Here is a 16,337-nt window from a genome sequence, read left to right as displayed (position 1 = left end):
AAATTTATTTGAGCATAAGCTTTCGTGAGCTACAGCTCAATTCATCGGATCAAATAAATTTGTTAGTCTCTAAGGTGCCACAAGTCCTCCTTTTCTTTTTGCAGATACAGGCTAACACGGCTGCTACTCTGGAACTTGCTGAAGAGTGTAAAGCATCTTGAGATGTTCAAATTAAATTCACAATAGAAATACAGACTGCGATGTTCAAAGGCACCTAAGGAAGTCAGGCATCCAGTTTCTGCGGGAAGTCAGATCTTGGATACCTTGGACAATCCCAGCACCAAAATGCAATTTTCAGTTATCCAGTTCTGATATGTTTATAATGGAACAATTTGGTACATATTCAGAATATGCTTAAGCCCAATTCAGAGTTCTGGGGCAAGCAATTTTTCTTGAAGAGTAAGTAGAACATTTTGTCGTCATAATGGTAAAGGTGGGCAAGTGGATTTTGTGCAGGGCTGGTAAATTTTCATTAAAACATTGCAAGACTGGATCAAAGGCTGTTTAGTTGTTAATTCCTTAAACTGGTTAAGAAAATGTGAGAATACTGCAATCTCAATATAGTAGTAAAAAAATACATGTTTACTTTCTTCCTTCAGAGTTACATACTGGATATTTTTTAATGGAAACAAGCTCATGATGCATACTGGAATATAAATGTGTTTTAACTGATATTGCTTCCTTGTTCTGTTTGGCTCCAGTTCCAGCAGAAAAAGCAGTGTCCAGTGAAAAGCCGTCAAGCACACCCACCTCGGAGGCACATGATGACTTTGTGGATGACTTCAGAGTTGGGGAGCGTGTTTGGGTCAATGGAAACAAACCTGGCTTTATTCAGTTTCTTGGAGAAACGCAGTTTGCTCCAGGACAGTGGGCAGGGATTGTCTTAGATGAACCCATTGGCAAGAATGATGGCTCTGTAGCTGGAGTTCGATATTTCCAGTGTGAACCTTCACGGGGAATATTTACAAGGCCATCAAAGCTGACAAGAAAAGTGCTGGCAGAAGATGAAGCCAATGGTACACAGACAGCTAATGCTTCTAGAGCTACTTCACCAACCTCCACATCAGCTGTTAGTATGGTATCTTCTCCTCCTGCAGCAGCTCCCTCTACAGGAATTCCTCAAAAGACTTCTCCACCAGCAGGCAAGGAACACTCCACTCCTACTCAAATTAGTAATCTTTCAAAAACTGCAAGTGAATCTATATCAAACCTCTCTGAAGCTGGGTCTGTAAAGAAAGGAGAAAGAGAACTCAAAATTGGAGATCGAGTTTTGGTAAGTTTGGGTATGAGTTCATCCCCATATCTCATTTCAATCTAACAACCTATAACTTTTGATATTGTTTAAATCTATTTTTTGTTAATTAGTGTTAAACTATAATCCAGATTCAAATACAAAGGTGGTCCATGGTGGTGGGGTGGGGATGATCACTGCCCACTACTGCATGGAATCAGAACCTGTGTGTCATATGGGCCCTACACTACTAACAGGTATTGAATATTCTCCTTAGCTTGTACAGTGCGGGTCTGTGCTGTTGGAGCAGGAGCACCACAATTCCACCATGCCAGGGATGTATGATTCAGATGGCTGTGCAGTATAGCACAGTGTCAGCTGTAAAGCTGCAGATTTGTTCTATGCCATGGCTTGGGTAATACAGATACTAGTCTCCAGTTTCCATTTTTGTTTAATATCAGATTAATATATATAATTTGCTACTGTTTCTTTTTATGGCCTACTAAATCAATTTCCATCTCGCTTTCATATTGATTTATAATCATACATTAGAGTCCTATGCTGCTGCTGCTGTTACATAATGATGCCACTTATCAACATCCATCTGGAATTTCAGAAATACTGATTTTTAACTGAAATCTTCAAAATTAACATTAATTTCAGTGTTGTTTTCTGAGTTTTGACTACTGGGCTAAGTAAAGCTGCTACAGCTCTCTACTTTAGCTCATCCCATTATGCCAGAGTATCACGAACATATGGTGTAGAATTTCTGCACCCTGTGTGGAGATCTCCGAAATACTAATGCAGAACAGAGGCTGGTTTTGCAGCTTTCATTCTATTGTGCTTTGCCAGCATTCAGTAAAACCCTTAATCATGCTTTAACAAGCTATTTATATTTTCTTCATCTTGCTCTAATTTTAAGCAGTACAATAGTGCTAACTACAAACTGCAGACTTGTCAGAGATTTTCGTCCAATCTTTCTTTTAGTCATTCAGGGCCCAGTGTCTCCAGCAAGCTTCTCAACAGTAGAATGCTTAATGGCTCCCATTAGTTATGACAGGCAGCAACAGAAGCAGTCTTTTAAGACCAGCCATCACCTGAGGATTAGCTGTTCTGCCACTGATCTGTGAGTTTAGTTGGATGCCCTTCATAAGCTTCAGAACAGAAAACTTCTGTATCACAGTTGTGATTTTTATTTTTTAAAATAGCTTCAAGTTTTCTTACTTGAAATGACCATTTTAAAGCTTTAAAATGCTGTGTATTGATTTTTGGCCTTAGCTTAGTCCAGTGCAATAGAACCTGGTACCTTTTTTGATAACCTCTTTGATGTGCGTCTGTGTCACAGAAGACTCCTGGAGAAAGATGTTCAGAGTTGTGGAAGTGGTGTTCAGCTGCTGGATGTGAGCACCAAACTTTGGTTGTGGGAAGGCCCCACAGAACTGGAATTATGTTCTTACAGGACATTTTTAAAGGCTTCTAAGCACCAAAGTGGTGGATTTAAAATAAAATTGAATTAATATTTGAAGGGTAAACCCCACCAGACTTACAACCATTTGGGTCTGAACTATTGAGTGTGTCCCTTGTATTAATCACTCTTGGAGCAGGAGGTATAGCTTGCTGTACCTTTAGTATTTAAAGTATAGCAAATGAAGAGGCATCTTATGTTTAAATTTCCATTAGCTAAGACAGGACAGGAATTTGTATTACTGGCACAATCAGCATGTCTGAACATGCTGTGAAAATCTTGTCCAAAAAATTGCATGGATGTTATTGTTTTGTTTGTGGTGATACAATAAAAGTAATGACTCTGTGATGAAAAGGTGGGTTGACAAACAAGGATACAATTTCTAGGAGATTATTCAGTGTATCAAGTGAATGGTGAGCTACTAGTCCAATTCCCCAAAGTTTAGTAGTGACTAAAAAGGAATTAGGGGTATCTTTATTATCTCATGCATTTTTAAAAAGTGTAAGTGTGTGTGTGTGTGTGAGAGAGAGAGAGAGAGATCTTTATAAAGAATATCTCTCTGCTAGTCTTAGCTACTTAAACACTGACAATCTAGTTCGTTGGTGCTCTAAGTCATTGCCTGAGGAGCTTGCAGTCTAATTAGACCGATCACATATATGCCTGGTTTTACAACAGGCTATGTAAAAAGCATTAGTTAAATCAGTATAAACTAAAATTTCATACAGACAGTGACTTGTTTATACTGTTCTATATACTATGCACTGAAATGTAAAAGTACAATATTTATATTCCAATTGACGTATTTAATTGGTAAAAATGAGAAAGTAAGCAATTTTTCAGTAACAGCGTGCTGTGACACTTTTGTATTTTTGTGTCTCATTTTATAAGCAAGTAATTTTTAAAGTGAGGTGAAACTTGGAAGTACGCAAGACAAATCAGACTCCTGAAAAGGGGTACAGTAATCTGGAAAGGTTGAGAGCCACTGACTTAGTCCACTTCTCTCTCAAGGACCTTTCTGACCTCCCCCATGCTGCCCCAATGCAAGGGAGAAAAGCTTCTTATCAAAATGTGCATAGCCACCACTTGTCGTCCTCAAGACTCTCCTCTGCCATTATACATACTGAACACTGCAGTCTGACATTGAGTAGGCAGGTGGCGAGTTGAGACTGCTTCTTGTTATGCTCATTTTACCACTACCTCATCCTTCCTGATCCTTGGTTTGCCTTTCATCTTCCTGTTGTCTTGTCAGACTTGTAGATTGTGAGTTCTCTGTGGTAGTGACTTTCTTTTGTACAGTGCCAAGCACAATGGGACCGTGATCTTTGATTGGGCCCTACAGAGTACTGTAATGCAAATAATTAATAAATTACAACAAAGTACATCATGCTGAGGTAAAATATAGAAGTTAAATAATCAATACATTTTTCTGTTTGTTTTTTTTAAATGTGTGTGGGTCTTTTATAGCTGAGCTTCAACATTTGCATCAGTGGTGTGTGTGTGTTGTTTTTAAATCTAACTTCTTGGACTAATCTGTGTTCTATATGCTAGACTCTGCTCTGCTGATGTCATCCCAAACAATACATTTAAATCTCCAATTTGATTTCTATAGTACAAAAATAAGTAAACTCAGCTGAGGGAAATTCAAAATGGCAATCTTATTTTGTAGAGGTGTGGGTTGCAGCTGATCAGTTAAGATTGCATTCTGAAATGGATTTAAAATGGGGCATACATTTCTGTTTACATGCAGGTGGCCCTTCACTGTGAAATTTGATACTTTTTATGTTCTTTGTATTTTCTATGTAATGTTTATTTGATTTTTTAAAAATACATATTTAATGGACATTGTTTGAAATTGGTCTGTCTGCAATTCATCGTTGGCAGACTGACCTTTTTGTTGACTGATTTTTTAATACACACACACACACACACACACACACACACATTGTTTGAACTGAAAACGTAAGCAGAATCGGTAGCTGACATATAAATGTTCTCTGACATGCACACAACTTTATCCATCAGCTGCTATGCTCATCAATCGGATTTTCTCCTACAGTGGGGAAGGCTTTATATGCAGCTGCTGAGAGATGTTGTATAAGCCATGTCTAAATCATTTACATATTAAATACATGTAAAAACTAATATATATATCACTTTTTGTTGTGACGCAGTTAAGAGCTCTTTCCCCTACAACATACTTAACACGGAAGCAAGAAAATGAAAAGTTTAACCCATTTTCTGATACCTACTGTCTCTTCCTTCATTGCCACTACTACATACCACTGACTCACATCACAACCTTAACTCTGCCCTCTAGCATTACTAGCCTTTCAACACCAGCATTACCAAATTACCCCATCTTAACATTACAACCAACAATGTTGGGAGGGGAAGTTTAGTAAAAGCAGTTAGGCATAAGGAGCATTTGAGGAGACAGTTAAGGTTTTGTCCATGGTCTCTGATGTATGCACTGGTAAAATATGTGCCTGTGGGTGGAAGACAGTTTTATAAGTTAGTTTCTTCTTCTGTGGTCTTGTTTCAAGTACATTAATTGTTTCACAACAGTTTTTTGTGTATTAGCTTTGGAGTAGAACTTCATAACATTGCATGTTGCTATATTCAGCTCTCCCAAATACTTCTATTAGGATACTAATCTCTGTCCAAAACAAATATAGATCTAGTCATAGAAGTAGCTTCCATCATACATCAGTCATACAGAGAAGGGAGCCCTGAAGGATCTTATCTCAGTGCCTATTAAGAAGGATAGTGATGACGGGAGTGTAAGTGTTTGGGGCACGCACTGGGAGACAGGGCTTGTCAAAGGAAGAGAAATGCTACTGCATCAGTCTGGTAGAATTTTGAGGAGATGGCCTAGCTATGTTGACAGTGCAACCTCACCCGAGACACCTCACATCAAGTTCATGTTGAATAATATAACTGTGGCTTACCTGTATGAACAAGGAGCACAAGAAGCAAAACTCAGAATTGGAAAAGACTGGAGGCTTGCTTTTTCAGTGGGCAGAGAACATCTTGTCCCCACATAAAAGGTTCCACGAATACCCAAACAGACAGCCAATACTTCAGGGCATGCAGAGTCTCAGCCAAGTTGTGTTCTCATGGATAATAAGAGCTGTAGGAAAATCTGTTTGTTTCAGGAGCCAACAGCATTTTTTTCCCTTTTGTTTGAGCGGGGTGGACTCCAGATCATTAACACTAGAAGCAAACATCACAACTGGAAAAATAAGCTATTATAATTCATTTTTTTTCCTTTCTGACACTAATGTTCAGAGTAATTTAGAAATTAAAGGGGGAGACGCCCCATAGTATATCATCCTCTCAGCTCCTTGCTGTCCATGGTTTCTTTAGATGTGCTTGAAATCCTTTTGAGGTCCTGATAAGCCAGGATCTAAGGGAGCCAGACCCAGCAAGTCTGTGGTTAGCTGCCTAGTTGTCTTAAGGAAATTGCAATAATCGTCCAAATTTCTAGCCAGCCAAAGGAAATACAACATACTAGTTTTTGAGTATTTATTAAATACTGGAAAACTAAAGTGATGTTAATAAAAGTTGGTGATTTTGGTATGACTCCTTTTAATTCTGATCTTATTTATTGTACTAGTGTCTAACTTTTCGATAAATAGTTAAGAAACCAAATGGAACCTTTAATTCAGGTAGAACATAACATAATCAAGACAGCATTTTACATCTAAAGTAAATTCCAGAATCTGGATGCGAATTAGCAGTGGTATTCAAAGAGGAAAAAGTAATAACGATAGGTAGCCCATATTTTGGGATTATTGCAAAATAGAAAATAAATCTGAGTATTTGCCTTTTGAAAAGTTAATTAGTGGCACCTTCTGTTTCATTAGACCACAACATCATAATTGTATTGTTGGTACAGCGTAGCTCTTTTTTAAGAGTAGGAAGGCTGTGAAACCAACTGAAAATGAGAGATTATTTGCAGTGGTACTGCAAGTACTTTCTATTTGATCCATAAAATAAGTGATATGGCTGTTACTCTGAAACCTGTTATAAGAGATAGTGTTAGTCTGTATTCGCAAAAAGAAAAGGAGTACTTGTGGCACCTTAGAGACTAACCAATTTATTTGAGCATAAGCTTGAAGTGAGCTATAGTGAGCTATAGCTCACTTCAAGCTTATGCTCAAATAAATTGGTTAGTCTCTAAGGTGCCACAAGTACTCCTTTTCTATCTCTTATGTATTTTTTCCATGAAGGTATCTTATTGTAATAACAATATTAATGAGAAAATAATTTTGGAGATTCCTCTCTTGAGGAATATAGCACTTTCCAGGCGGATAAAATTAATAAAATTGAATTAATATGATCACATTTTTGGAAATAATCCCTCCATCCTTTTCCCAAAAGGTAAATGCAAAACTAGCAATATGGTTTGAGCTGGGTGGGTGTGTTTAGAGGTCTCTCTAAATTCAGATACATCTACTTCACTTTTTCTTACTCTTTCAAAACTCAGAGAAAAATAAGTATCTAAGTCTGGCCTATTCCTGGATGAGTTAGATGCTCTATTCAACAATCTCTTATCAAATTAACCTTCTCAAGGGATTAAAGTTCCTTCATTCATTTAACCAGAGTTACAGCTTTATCATGGTCTAACAAATCTGATGCTTCTGCAGATGAGTGGTAAAGCTGCAACTTGGGCTTGCATCCATATGGTCACAAATCATTACAATCTAGATTTGCAGGCATATGCTGATGTGGCCTTTTTATAAGAGGGTGTTCACCTTGTGTGGACTCAGTGAAATCTGATCTTCTCTCATTTTATCTTATTGCTCACTGTAAATTGCTTGTTGCAAGTTACTTCCTTACAGTGAGATAATGGACATGAATTAATAAGGGAATGTGCTTGCTTGTCAATTTTGTCCCTTGAAATCAGGTGAACCTGTCAGAGAACTATGGGCAACCCTTCCCCCCTCCCCCAGCTTGAGGTCTCTGCCAATCCCGATCCCACATATGATGATCAGTTAGACCCTGAGCAAGATTCAGCCAGCCGAGCACCTGAGAGAGAGAGAGAATACTTGATGCTTCCGCAGAGCTAGTTAGGGATTTATTTATTTATTTTATTTTATTTTATTTTTAATGAAAACATGGATCTTGCAGACTTCCGATTGTTAAAGATGTGTGGGCAAGGTTCAAAGCTAAATTAATATATGTTTTGGATACTGTTTTGGGGTGAAGGGTATTGTTCTATATCTACTGTATTACCCAAGGGCCAAATTCTGCCATGACATCCACAGCGTAGTTCTCAGATTTGTATCACTGTATAAGCATTGTGCTTTAAATTCATGTGTTTCTAATTTTAAGCTAAATATGTTCCTCTGGACCAGAGTGCCCTATATAAGAGATGGCTTAACTCCCCCCAAAATATTTTTTAGCACATTGCACCGCTAACGCAGATTCTTCTCTTTGGCTGTAGCTTGCTTAACTGCAGTATGAATCCATATTTCCTACTTCTTGGCATTCTATGCTAGTTTAACAACAAAAGGCTTGTTAGAAGAAATAATGGCATGGAAAAAAGTTAACTGCCTTATGTACAGATTGCAAGAACTGAATTTGTAGAGATTAGTGGTTTTGCAATTGTTACATTTTATAACCATACCCCATGTATTTACTAGATTTTAAGTACACGAGATCATTGCAATCAGCAAGTCAGATGACGTTCAGTTGGGAATAAACAAAACTAAACTGGACTTTGCCCATAACCCTGGTGATTGTCTATGTAAAATATCATTGTACTTTTAGTGTTGCCTTTGAACACACATTAGGGCAAGATGTCTTCCTTCTAATCTGCTTAAAGATAGGCCCACGCATTTACTTTGCCTTTTTAATTATTGGCACAGCAAGGTGTTCGGTTGGTTAATTTTAAATTAAATGTGAGACACCAAGATGGAATGACAATTAAGCCATATAAGCAATTAACCTCTTATATGCACCTGTTGATACTTTAAATTTGTTTCTGTATAGAGCCCTAAACTTTTTTTTTGGTGGGGACGGGGGAAGTGGATATTTTTTCTCCAAGGGGTAGAATGTCCAGGGAACAGTCAGAACAATTTGGACTTGGTTTTGCTAGTTTACTTATTGGATGGCTCAGACAGCGCTTCTTCTTTGTCTTACATTGGAGCTTTATACTTCTGCAGTGGTAAATTTGTATGAATCTTCTGCACCATGGAATTAGTCCAAGCTTTTTCCAAACAATTTCCTCTTCTGCAATTCTATGGAATGCCTTCAGTTACTGACATTTGGATTCCCATGTAGTTTTACAGGTTGATGAAAGCCACGTTATCAGGAGTTTTTGTTTTGTTTTTTGTTTTTTAAGCAAGCTAAACTATGGGCTCAAGTTCTTTAGCAGATACTTCAGGCAACTAATCAAGCAAAAAGTGCTAGTGTTGTGCCAATATTCAAAAAAGGGCAAGCAGGATGACCTGGTTAACTATAGACCAGTTAGCCTGACATCAATCTGGGCAAAATAATGGAACAGTTGATATGGAATTCAGTTGAAGAAGTCTTAAAGGATAGGAATGTTATTAATGGTGGTCAACATAGTTTTATGAAAGATAGGTCTGGTCAAATCTGATTTTGTTCTCTGATGAGATTACAAGTTTGGTAGATAAAGGTAACGTCATCGATGTTATATATTTAGATTTTTATAAGGTGTTTCACTTTGTACTGTACAACCTTCTGATTAAAATATTATCACAATACAATATCAATAAAGCACATGTTAAATGGATTAAGACTGGCCTAACTGACCTTTCAAAAAATAGTTGTCAATGGAGGATTATCAAATGGGGTGTTTTCTATTGGTGGTTTACAGGGTTGGTACTAGGGCCAATTCTGTTCAACACTTTCAGCAATGATCTGGAAGTAAATACGAAATTACTGCTGATAACATTTGCAGATGATACAAAGATTGACAGAGTGGTTAGTCATGATGACAGGGCAGTCAGAAAGAGAGATCTGGATTGCTCGCCATACCTACAGAATGGGAGAACTGTATCTTGGAAAGCAGTGACCCTGAAAAGGATATTGAAGTCATGGTGGACAAGCTACTGAACATGAGCTCCCAGTGTGATGCTGTGGTAAAAAGGATGAATGTGATCCTTGAATGTAGCCACTGCGGTAGTATACTACCACACTCCACTCCTCCCCCTGTTTAGAAATTCAGAATTATATAAATATGTCTATTTGCATAGTTTGCTTCACTCACACCCACCTGCTTTCTTCAGGAACTTTTTGAAATGAATGCTTCTAAACTAGAGACGAACATCTTTCTTTCCTTAACATCACATTGGGGTAAATTTATGTAGTCTTAGAATTTATGACAAGTTCTGTTTAATCACTATTTTTTCCCCACATTTTCAGTAAAACCCCAGCTGGGTCCCCAAACTGAATTTCCCATCCCACAAAGGCCCGTAGTCTATATTAGCCACATTAGTTCATTACTATTTTATATTATCTATCTTGAATATGTTGAGAATGACGATCAGCTAAAAATATTTGGCAGGTCTTCTCTTCGCTGTTCAATTATTTAGTGACCTGCCTCAGTGTGAATGAAGGTCACAGAGTAGCTGTCTTCATCACATTGTATTGTTGCCCTATTATTCATTTAACTTTTTAAAACTCTTGTACAAGGCATTTTTTTACTTAGTCATTTATGCCCCATTGCGAAATAAGCATGCCTCCAAATACAACAAATCATGTATGCTGCACAGGTTTTTGATATACTTCTCCAGCAATTCCTTTCCCATATTTTAATGGCTGTAGTAAATTGCATTCAATGTTAATATTGGCAAGGAGTATTTTAATAGCAGGATGACTTGCAATTTAGCCATATGACACTAAGGCCTGGTCTATATTTGAAAAGTTTTACCTGTATAGGCATTTTGGTTAGGGGTGTGATTTTTTTTTTTTTTTACTGAAATAGTTACACCAGTAAAAGCCACATTGTGGACCCAGTTATACCAGTATAAATTGCACTGGTATAAAAGTGTTTATGCTGGTATAATTACATCCACAGTAGGAGGTTTCTAGCACTTTAACTATACCTGTATAGGTAAAGTGCTGCAACTTATGTGTAGACAAGCCCCTAGGGCTTGTGTATCATCCAGTTGCAACTCAGATTGTCCCACTAAGAAGTAGATTTTTAGAAATCAGTTTTATACAATCGATTGCGTATGTCCACACTAAGAGCATTAAGTTGGCAGAGTGCGTCCTCACTACCATGGCTAGCATCAACTTACGGAGCAGTGCGCTGTGGGTAGCTATCCCACAATTCACGCAGGCTCCGCCAGCCATTGGAATTCTGGGTTAAGCTCCCAATGCCTGATGGGGCAAAAACATGGTTGCAGGTGGTTTTGGGTACATGTCATCAGTTGCCCCTCCCTCCATGAAAGCAACGGCAGGCAATTGTTTCGCGCCTTTTTTCCGTGCAGACACCCTACCATGGCAAGCATTGAGCTCGCTCAGCTCAGCTCACCGTCACCACGGCTGTTGTGTCCTGGGTGCTGCTGTCGGCAGACGTTGTAGTAAGTCTGCTAACCGTCGTCATCCACCGCTTCCGCTGCAACCTTGCTCTCCTGCAGCTCGAGAGATCCATTCTCATCCTCCTGGGTGCTGCTAACCATCATCATCCACCGCTTCCGCTGCAACTCTGCTCTCCTGCAGATGCCGTACCACGGCAAGCATGGAGCCCGCTCAGCTCACAGTCACCACTGCTGTTGTGAGCATTGTAAACACCTTGCGCATTATCCTGGAGTATATGCAGAACCGGGCTAAAAGACGCCAGCATGAGGAGGATTTTGATGAGGACATGGACACAGAGGTTCCTGAAAGCATGGGCTGTGGATATTGGGACATCATGGCGGCAGTGGGGTTGATACCGTGGAACGCCGATTCTGGGCCAGGAAAACAAGCACAGACTGGTGGGATCTCATAGTGTTGCAGGTATGGGATGATTCACGGTGGCTGCGAAACTTTCGCATGCTTAAGGCCACTTTCCTGGAACTCTGTGAGTTGCTTTCCCCCACCCTGAAGCGCAGGAATACCAAGATGAGAACTGCCCTGGCAGTTGAGAAGCGAATGGCAATAGCCCTGTGGAAGATTGCAACGCCTGACTGCTACCAGTCAGTGGGGAATCAATTTGGAGTGGGCAAGTCTACCGTGGGGGCTGCTGTGATCCAAATAGCCAATGCAATCACTGACGTTCAGCTATCAAGGGTAGTGACTCTGGGAAATGCGCAGGTCATAGTGGATGGCTTTGCTGCAATGGGGTTCCTTAACTGTGATGGGGCGATAGACGGAACGCATATCCCCATCTTGGCACTGGACCACCTTGCCAACATAAACTGCAAGGGGTACTTCTCAGTGTGCTGCAAGCACTGGTGGATCACAAGGGATGTTTCACCGACATCAACATAGGATGGCTGGGAAAGGTGCAGTGATGCTCGCATATTTAGGAACTCCAGGCTGTTCGAGCAGCTGCAAGGGACTTACTTCCCAGACCACAAAATTTCCATTGGGGATGCCAATAGATATTCTTGGGGACCCAGCCTACCCCTTGCTCCCATGGCTCATGAAGCCATACACAGGCAGCCTGGACAGTAGTAAGGAGCAGCTCACCTATAGGCTGAGCAAGTGCAGAATGGTGGTAGAATGTGCCTTTGGACGTTTAAAAGCTCGCTGGCACTGTTTGCTGACTAAGTCAGACCTCTGTGCAACCAACATTCCCATTGTTATTGCTGCTTGCTGTGTGCTCCATAATATCTGTGAGAGTAAGGGGGAGATGTTTATGGCAGGGTGGGAGGTTGATGCAAATCACCTGGCATCCGATTTTGAGCAGCCAGACACCAGGGCAATTAGAAGAGCACAGCTAGGCGCACTGCACATCAGAGAGGCTTTGAAAACCAGTTTCATGACTGGCCAGGCTACGGTGTGACCGTTGTGTGTGTTTTTCTCCTTGATGCAAACCCACCCCCCTTGGTTGATTTTAATTCCCTGTAACCAAACCACCCTCCCTCCCCCCTTCAAAATAAAGTAACTTTGTTTTGAAACCATGCATTTTTTCTTTATTAATTTAAAAAAAAATGAGATAACTGACAAGGTAACCTGGGTGGGGTGGGGTGGGGGAGGAGGGAAGGACAAGGCCACATTGCTTTTTATAGCCACACTACAAATCACTGTTTGAATGACAGCCTTCTGTTGCTTGGGACATCCTCTGGAGTGCAGTGGCTGGGTGCCCGGAGCCTTCCCCCGACCCCGCATTCTTGGGCATCTGGGTGAGGAGGATATGGAACTTGGGGAGAAGGTCAGGTGGTTGGTTATACAATGGATGCAGCTGGGGTCTGTGCTCCTGTTGGCTTTCCTGCAGCTCCACCAGATGCTTCAACATGGCTGTTTGCTCCCCCATTAGCCTCAGCATCGCCTCCTGCCTCTGCTCTTCATGCTCACTTAATGCTTTCCTGGCCTCTAACACTGAATGCCTCCATGCATTAAGCTGTTCCCTATCAGTGTGGGAGGACTGCACGAGCTCGGAAAACCATGTCATCGCGGGTGCGTTTTTTTTGGCTTTCTAATCTGCGATAACCTCAGGGACAGAGATGATAAGGGGAGCGTAGAAACATATGCACCTGGGCGAGAGAGATAAAAAGGGAGAGTAAAATTTAAGATGATACATTTCTGAGAACAAAAGGGAGACTCTTTGACAGTGAATTGAGCAATTCACAGCAGACAGCACATGTGCTTTGGGTGCAAGGTCGCATTTTGCCTTTTATATTGAGCACCTGCCGGTATGGTGACACATCACACACGGCTGGGCAACAGAATTCGGTTTCCAGGCAGCCATGGTAAGGCACAGGGTATGCAGGGTTGGCTTCTTACGCATAACATGTGGGAATGGTTTCAAACTGCAGCGCCATCCTTTCCCATAGCAAGCAATGGGTTGGGTTTCACATTTAAAAGAAGGGGCTCTGGTTTTCGGGTGGATGTGCAGCATACACCTCCCCCCACCCCACCGCATGGCTATTCTCTGGGATGATCCCTTCACTCCTCCCCCTGCCACATGGCTATTCTCCAGGACGATCCAGGATGAATGGGGTCCTTTTACTGTTCCCTTACAAAAATGTCCCTATTTCAACCAGGTGACCATGAATTATATCACTCTCCTGAGGCTAACACAAAGACTGCCTTTAACAGTTAACTGTTCCTCTGCATTTTGTTTTCTACTTACCTATTTTAAAATTGTTCATAATTTTATGTAAATGCTGAGCACTTAACATATGGTATCTAAAGAACTAACTTTAAATTATTATTTCAGGCAGATATATAGCTTCTATGCAAGACTAGAAATCTGCAATAAAATCAGATTTATACTAGAGATTTAGGGCCAGTATTTCTGTAAAATCTAAGATTTGGTGAAATCTCAGATATTTCAGTGGGGTTAGAAATAGATGGATGGATATTTGACAAGAGCTTGAAGGATAGTTTTTTAGTTCTCTAACACGAGACGAGTCTGGCATGGACTTTGCAGCTTCATTTTCTGTTTTGTTTTGTTTTGGGGGGTTTTTTTGTGTTTTTTTTTTTTCCTTTTAGCTTTTATTTTGAGAACAGGTTACGGATGTGTGTTTGCTGTTTAGCCCTTGGAAAAAAGTGGATGATTTGAGGGAGGAGGGAACAAATTTGGATTCAGGGATAGTTCTTCCAATGAAATACTGAATACGAAGCATGATAGTTAGACTGGAATGTAAAAAAGGTGTTGGGATCCCACTTGACTTCCGGTCTGTCAACTTAGTGTTTGTTTTGTTTGTTTTTTTTCTTGTTGCTCTTTTACGAATGAAGACAAACACTGTCTTTTCTATGCCAGAAACACCAGATACCAAACATTTTCCTAGTAGTATATTTATATGTTAGCTGTAAATATAAAGTGTTTTTATTCCCCCAGGGTAAAAATGACTTACTATTCCAGCATAAAAGCAAAGACACAAAGATACTCTGCAGATTAAATGTTACGAAAAGTGACCTGTGAAGGGGGAAAACACAGGTCTGCCTCCTTTAGCAGGTATAAAGACCACCAGAAAGGCACTTTTCTGCTTGTTTTCTCATTTTAGAAATAGGAGGGCCAATTCTGAACTTCCCTGTTTTATTGGAGGTTCCTGATATGCATATTAGGAGCTTTCTCTGTCATTAATTGAAGGAGTGTTGAATCTTTAAGGAGAATTCATGTTTCTCAGATAAATAGGTGTAAATAAAAATAAAACAGTTTAAATAAAAATCACTTCCCCTCTCAGTCAGGTTTCACTTCCTTCCTATCTATGATGTCACGAAGCTATTAGTGCTCTAGTCATCCTGAGAGTTTCTCAGGAAAATGAAGTGAACGAGGCCTGAATTGCTAATGTAAAAAGCTGTATTTTAAAATCTAGATCAGGCTTTTGAACATAATAAATAAGAGAAGTGATACAAACCCTTTTTTTTTTGTCTTGGCAGGTCATTTTAAGTTTCTTGTCACGGTACAGTTTTCTTTCCACTGCAGGGTGTGCTGGGAATGGCAAATACAAAAAAAAGTGCCCAAAAATGTCCTTGATGTGTGAGGGAACCTCTTGAAAAAGTAGTTTTGGTTGACATTTGGTGCATATGAAACGTATAGTACTGGAGGCAGGAGCTGCACAGATTTTCTCACAGGGAGGCCACAACACACTGTTACCCTGACCTGCAAGACTCCTGCTGTGCTGGGCTTGTCCCAGCAGTAGATGGTCAGTCACACTGAACCCATCTTGAATCTTCACTTAATTTCTTCTCTCGTCCCTCCTTACCTCTCTTAGTGGTGAAGCTATGTCTTGTAGGGGTGTGCTGTAGGTGAGTAGAGCACCATCACGGTGTCTGGAAAGGTCTCCCAACACTTTTAGGCAAAGTGAATGATTTAGGATACACTGGTCAGGAGTACATACTGAAGAAAACGCCTGGAAAGTGCTTTTTCTCCCTACACCAATTAAAACAGGTGCTTCCATTTGCAAACCTGCCAAGCCTCATGCTTTATATTTCCTTTAAATGTATGAATAATTGTAGTATTTAGCTAATCTGAATTATTCCAATGAGGAAGCTAAAGTGCTGTGGTGTCTCCTCTCCTTCCCTCACAAACTTACAATAGGTTTCAGAGTAGCAGCTGTGTTAGTCTGTATTCACAAAAAGAAAAGGAGGACTTGTGGCACCTTAGAGACTAACCAATTTATTTGAGCATAAGCTTTCATGAGCTACAGCTCACTTCATCAGATGCATAAAAGTGGACTTACAATAATAAAAAAACTTACAATAATAAATCATTCTAAATAGGTGCAGGAAAAACTTAATTTAGAGAAATAGAGTTTAAGGCCAGAAGGGACCATCAGATCATCTGAAATTGGCTATAACCCAGGTTCCAATGCTATCAATTCCCCACATCTGCACTGGGTAGTGGTAAATATATTTTTAGTCTTATTCAGTCATGGTTGTGGTTCCGAAGACACACTCAACATGTTAAAATAGAAGCAGTAGTAAAGATAGAGTAAACATTTCTAAATAGTTACTGGTTGAATCATATTTAATCCTTAATTTGCGGAGTGTTTATGAAATTATGTAAAA

At 39.9% G+C, this 16,337-nt stretch overlaps 1 protein-coding gene across 21 annotated transcripts in view; it reads left to right on the top strand.

Moving 5' to 3' along the window:
• Nucleotides 1-16,337, top strand: part of CLIP1 (CAP-Gly domain containing linker protein 1) — a 120,890-nt gene that overhangs the window by 44,648 nt on the left and 59,905 nt on the right. For 19 of the 21 annotated variants that reach the window (XM_073313343.1, XM_073313331.1, XM_073313341.1 and 16 more), the window contains one exon: nt 702-1,273. In XM_073313343.1, the coding sequence (XP_073169444.1) occupies nt 702-1,273 (572 nt within the window). Of the gene's footprint in view, nt 1-104; nt 400-701; nt 1,274-13,153; nt 13,571-16,337 lie in introns of those variants that run through there. The other 2 variants (XM_073313328.1, XM_073313338.2) reach the window with 2 other exon arrangements.

This window comes from Lepidochelys kempii, chromosome 15, assembly GCF_965140285.1.
Source record: "Lepidochelys kempii isolate rLepKem1 chromosome 15, rLepKem1.hap1, whole genome shotgun sequence".
Taxonomy (NCBI): Eukaryota; Metazoa; Chordata; order Testudines; family Cheloniidae; genus Lepidochelys; species Lepidochelys kempii.
The sequence above is the reverse complement of the archived record's forward strand: the minus strand, read 5'-3'. Positions and strand labels throughout refer to the sequence as shown.